The sequence below is a fragment of the Coloeus monedula genome, assembly GCF_965178545.1.
Source record: "Coloeus monedula genome assembly, chromosome: 18".
NCBI classification, from domain to species: domain Eukaryota; kingdom Metazoa; phylum Chordata; class Aves; order Passeriformes; family Corvidae; genus Coloeus; species Coloeus monedula.
The window spans coordinates 1393390-1399549 of NC_138798.1; the positions used below are offsets into that span (position 1 = coordinate 1393390).

At 47.4% G+C, this 6160-nt stretch overlaps 1 protein-coding gene across 1 annotated transcript in view; it reads right to left on the minus strand.

The window, feature by feature from the left end:
• GLT1D1 (glycosyltransferase 1 domain containing 1) overlaps window positions 1–2635 on the minus strand; it is a gene marked incomplete at both ends in the record, with an annotated part of 42071 nt that extends 39436 nt beyond the window's left edge. Inside the window, one exon of the mRNA XM_082293651.1 lies at window positions 2568–2635. Coding sequence (XP_082149777.1) covers window positions 2568–2635 — 68 coding nt within the window. The remainder of the gene's footprint in view (window positions 1–2567) is intronic.
• Window positions 2636–6160: the final 3525 nt, after the last annotated feature.

Below are 6160 nucleotides of genomic sequence, written 5' to 3' on the forward strand. Positions count from 1 at the left end.
AAAAATTGAACAAATAAATTCCTAAGCTCGTATGCAGATACAACTGTAGCCAAATATTAATTGGAATACGTATTTTATGTGTATTAACATACATGATACAAAATTTACCATGCACACATAACCTCAGGTATGGCAGATTAGTGTTAAAAGTAACATGCCCAACCCTTTGGTCATACATATAGCTTTCCAGGTTTTTTTAATGGCATAAAGTCTTAAGGAAACCAATACTGGATGGAAATACCTGCACAGGACAGTTTCAGTGATGACTTGACTAGCCTTTTAGCTAGGAAGATGGACTTAATTGCTAGCTAATACTCTTTGCTTTTTTCCCCTGATCAGAATTGTTTTCTTTCCCTGAACAGGTTCATTTACATTATTTCAACATTTACGGCAGGCGATAAGACAGGAACTGAGCGTGACATAAGCTACTAACTCTCAAACACTACTTCTGTTAGAATCCTTTACCCAGCTTTATTGTGAACATGAATTAAGTTTATCTTTCACTCGCTATTTTCTTTCTGTTTGAAGGTCTCTGTGCATAAGAAAACAGCGTCCACTTTGTGAAAGGAATTCCTACACTTTGTGTACAGTACTCCTGGGAAGCAACAGGATGCTGCAGTGGGTTGCTGTGCTCCATACAGGTCACTGGAAATGTGTTCACACAGCTGCAAATGGCTGCATTAACGTGGTTATATGTTAAACCATCTGCCAGCTGAGCTGCTGTAGCTCACCAACTCTATGCCCTTTCATCCTAAAACTTATTTTAGGCCACCATCACATGTTACAGCTAGAGCCACCACAACTGCTGGTTGCCATGACTCACGTAAAGGCACTTTGCTAAGGACTGTATCTCAGTGCAGTGTGCTCACATATCACTATCAATCTCAGTGTAATTAAAAGACAGTTTGACAGAATCTGTGAAAGTTTGTTTTTCTGGCTTATTCTGACTTATTTAAACTAAAAACAATGCAAAACCTGCTTTCCACGAGATTAGCTCTGAACTGCTCCACAGTCTAAATGCTTGTCTGACTTTCCTCAAAGTGGAATTGGAAGAAGGTAAGTAAATATTTAATTTGTAAAGGTAAATAACCTTATAGAGGAAAAATGCGCAGTGATGTCCCCAAGAATAACTAGTTGTGTATTACCCAGTGAGAGCAAAGAATAAGATATGAAAGGAAATGTGGAATGCCACAGAAACCACCACACAGGAACTCTGCTGATACGTACAGGCATAAAAATATGCATATGTACATACAAAAGAATTTACTTGTTTTGTCTCAATATTTTAGTAACAATTATTGTTTTAAAATACCAAAACCTTCAGCATTTCTGGTCTTTATACTCCCCTTGCTTTGTATCTTCAGTGCCTGGGTGACATGACAGGACCAGCAGATATGTTCTATCAGTACCTTGCACAATAGAGTAGCCCTGCAGAAGTCTAAGGCTGCACTTGCTATGACACAAGCAGTGTGAAAACCTAATGTCTGTGGATGTTTTTATGCATAACATTACACATGAAATAATACACAGATCAAGCACAGGGAAAACTGGTAATAGCAGAAGGCTATCCCAGGAGATTCATCCTAAGGAAAACAATTAAACTGTGGATGACTTTCAGATAAGCTAAAACCAAACCGTTATTTTGGGCCTCAAGAGGACAAAACCAGTGGGAAATTGTTTCATTTTTATAGTGACTTATTTTTTTTATAGCTCAATGCACAGTGAAGCCCTCAGCAATGCTGTCAGTCACGTCCTTTCTCCACGTCACAGTAAAAGTTAAATGGGGACATTAGGAATATTTTTGCCGTTCTGTTAGCCCCTGCAATTTCCCAGCACTGCAGACCCGTGTCCGTCATCCCCACGAGAGCCGCATGTCGAACCCCCCAGCAAGGGCAGCCACTGGAGCGGCTCCTGCACAGCTGCTACGGGATGGCTCCGGCACAGACCCTGCCTCGGGAGCTGCCTCCCGCCCTTCCCACTGTCGTCTGGCCCATCCTGGCCATGTCCCAGGGCGGCAGCCTCGGGAAAGCGCTGACCGCCACGGGCTGTGCCAGGCTTCGCGGGGCGGCTGGCCAGGGACGAGGAGCGGCTGGCCAGGGACGAGGGGCGGCTGGCCAGGGACGAGGGGCGGCTGGCCAGGGACGAGGGGCACCCCGCGGGAGCAGCCAGCTAGCGAAGCGACTCGCACGCAGCGCTTTGGGGAACCGCCGGCGGCCGCTGCCCCGCACCACGGGCACGGCGAGCGCCGGGAGGGCACGGGAAGCGCCGGGAGGGCACGGTGCCCAGGCAGCACCGCAGCGGGGGCGGTCCCCGCGGTGTCCCCGGACCTGCCGGGTGCCTCGGCCGCCGCCCCCCGCACACCCCCGGCTCGGCGGAGCCGCCTCCGTGCGCCGGCGCGGGCAATGCATGGCGGGCGGGCCCCGCCGCCCCTGCCCGGCCCCGCTGGGCCCCTGCCCGCTGGGGCGGCTGCGAGGGGCAGCGCGGGGCCGGGGCCGCCTCCCCGCCGCCGGCGCAGCCCCGCGGGGAGCGCGCAGCGCATCCCTCCTCCCAGCGCGGCGGGCACTTACTGAATCCTAGCGGCCGTGGTGGCGTTGCCGGTCTGTGCTCGGAGACACGCGAGCAGCAGCAGCCTCATAGCGGCCGCTCCGCTCCGCCCGCGGCCGCCGCCGCCTCCTCACCTGCCCGCGGCTCCCGGAAACTGCGCTGCGGAGCGGGGCCGAACCGGCCACGGCCCCGGACGCTGCGCGACCCACCCGCGGCCCGGCTGTGCGGGCACGGGCCAGCCTTGGCAGGTGTTCCCGGGCAGAGGGCACTCGGCTAGCGAGCCAGAAGGCTTGGGTACCTTCCCACACCTCTAAATAGCGCTGTGTGTTTTCGTTCCTCAGCCACAAAGATGATGTGCTCAGATCATGGCCAGGGAAACGTTAACGCAAAGGCCCCTTGAGAAGAACATCATAGAAGGATGGTAGCAGCCACTGCCTCCTGAAGCAGTTCCTCATATCACCATGTGCCTCCCATGAGATGCTTCGTACTCGGTGCAGGAATACAGTTAGAAAAAAAAAAAAAAATAACCGTGGATAAGGTGCCAACCACCAGAACAGCCAGAGGAATGTACTAGCCCAAAGAACGAGGCAACGAGATGGGTCAAGGAGCACTCCAAACATCAGGCACGCCATATAACGAAGTAGAGCCAAAAGCGTGTGAGACTAGAGGAAAGGTCCAGTGAGAAACCACAACAGCAGGCAGAATACAAAGATAAAACAAAACAGGGAAGATAAAAAGAACAAACCTGAACTTGGGACTAAGAAAAGCATATCCCAAACTATCCAGCCAGTCTTCAAGACAAAATGGGTCCACGCCAGTTACAATCAGAAACACAAAAAGCAGCTGAGTGGGGCAGCAGGTACTAAGATGAGAGGCCAATTTAGGGAGTCTGTTGGGAGATTAATAGGAAACAGGTGGCTGATTGTAGATACCCACCCTGAACTTGTTTCAGTATCTTGTAAAAGTGTTAAGAACAGGTGCAGGACATTGGTAGTGATGAGAAGGGGAGCTGATTGGGCAGAAAACGCCCTTTTTTGCTTATAACCTGGTCTGATTGCCTGATACAATTCACCACAGGGCCATACAGATGCTTGCTTCCCCCACGGCTGGCGAAGGCAGGGAAAAGTGCTCTTCAAAAGCTGCAGTGCCTGGTTACTGTGGCCTAAATTGCTCTTCATATTTCAGTGTCAGGTAGAGGGAGAAAAATATGCCACATGCAGAGGAATATAAAATTTAATCCTTTTTGAAACAGTACTTCTTCCAATAATTTGTGTGGATTTCTGAGGCTAACAGGTGTTCTGGAATTGACGGTTCAGAAGTGATAAAAACACACACTGGAGTGGCTTCTGGCAAACTGTAAACATTTTGGTAGGCAGGCTCGTGTTTTGCTAACGACTCTTGATGCTGCAGAGCTGTGTTAACTGCATCTCACTGAGTTATCACTTAGATTCAACACAACATTACTTGGACCACTTCAAACTCCATTGGAACTAAAAATTTTGGCTACAATCTACAAGAGCAACAAATCTTGCATAAATGCTAAAAATAGCGTAAATGTTAATCTACAGGTAGGCAGAACTAAACCAGCTTTGTCACCATTTTAGAAAGTGTTTCTGGCATGAAATCCCACTCCTGTTGAGATGTAATGGGCTTTTGTCCGTCTGGCCAGGATTCCAGCCTTGAAGTGGCCCATGTGAAGCACGTTTGGGCTTCTGAGAGTTGGTCACAGACCTGAAGGTGTCACACAGGCTGCATGAGGCTTCCGCAGCTGCCCTTCAGCTCCTGCTACACTGCTACTCTAAATCCTTCCCCCACAGACCCTCCTGCTTCCAAGATCTCCCCCACACAACAGAGATCACCCAGGTGCATCACACCAGGAAGGTTTGGCAGCGTATGCCAGCCAGGAAAAACCTCGCCCCTGTACCCAGAACAGCCTGTGTCACCAAAAATGGGGATTCTCCAGGTGCATGGCCTGAAGCAGGGTATCTGACTGTGGCTCAGAAAGCCACGTTTTGGATTAACAGAAGCTGTCCAACACATTTAGTGTGCAACACAAGACAAAACCACAAACATCAAAGTAAGACAAAGCCTGCTCCATGAGAAATGAGGAAACTCAACCGTCTGAGAAATAAAGAGGAAATAAAGGAAACATTCAAAGAGATCTTAACATTTTATCACTATTTATGGTAACTCCGGCTTTATGCTGTATAGGCCTTGACTGTAAAAAATAACAGCCTGGAAATGTGCAGCATTGTGTGTCAAAAACACATACAGGCACTAATATATTCCTTTACAGACACAGGTGCAGCCACTGTGTTCAGAGAAAGGGTCATGGATGTATCATAATAAAGTTTTAAATACACTGGAGCTAAGTATTGTTTGGAGGAGAATTAAAACCTCCTTCCTGAGCTGCCATACTGCCAGAGAGAAGGTTCAGGTTCCAACAGTAACTTCTGAATTTCAGCAAGAGTACCCATATCTCTGTACTTGAAGAATTAAATAACATTTTAATGTACATTTCAATTTCTGTTCAGCATTGTTAGTTGTGGGATAGGACAACACAGAAATCTCACCTCACTCATCAAGGTAAATTATGAAGGGCCTAGAACATGAAAATAAGACACAATAATACAAAGTGTGCTTCATTACTTTGAGTCTCCAGAAAATACTACTGAACTCCTCAGAAAAATGTAATCACAGTTAATATCACATCCTGTATTAAGCTAGGAAAAGCTGAAATGTAATTTTATTACAGACTCAGTCATGTTACAGTAGTTCACAAAGAGATGTCTGTACAGCTGGTTGCTTTTTCCTCATTGTCCTTTGTCATGAAATTTGTTAACTAGTTAAGAGAGCAAATATATTTAATGAGTCATTTTAATGGCATATGTTATTTACAGAGGCCCATTATTAAATGAATGTATTTACTTTTACAAGCATCACTTGCTCCACTACCAACATTTCTCCAAAGTAAGTCATGCCTAGATGTTTGGTAGGTAACTATACGATGTCAATCAATTTAACTTTTTCACTGAAAACACACAACCAGCAGTGTCTTCCCCACTTTGTTCTGGCCAAAAAAAAGACTTTAAGAGCTGCTCCTGAAGACAATTTCATACTTTCACAACCTTTACCTCAGCACGTGTGACGGTGGAACTTGCAGCACATCTTAGGGTCCTGATCTTGCAAGCACTAATTCATGTTTTCCCATTTTAATCACATGCTTTGTCCCATTCAGATGAGTGTTCATTCTCCATGTGTACCTGTGCAATTCCTGCATGCCCTCACACCCAGCTGCTGCTCCCACCCCTGAGTCACCAGGCACAGCTGGGGTGCTGAGCCGGGCCTGCTGCTTCTAAACGTGTAAAACCAACGTTTTACAGTGCACCTTTATAACCTTTTCCTGCAGAAAGGCCTGTCGTGGGACAATCTTGAACTGTGGCATTAAATAACCATAAAAAACCCCCAGATGATTTGGGGTCTGGAGCATCTCTCTTTTGAGAGACCGTGGTAGCTGGGCCTGTTTAGTCTCGAGGAGACTGAGAGGGGATCTCATTAATGCATATAAATATCTCAGAGGCGGGTGCCAAGGGAATGGTGCCAGGCTCCTTTCAGC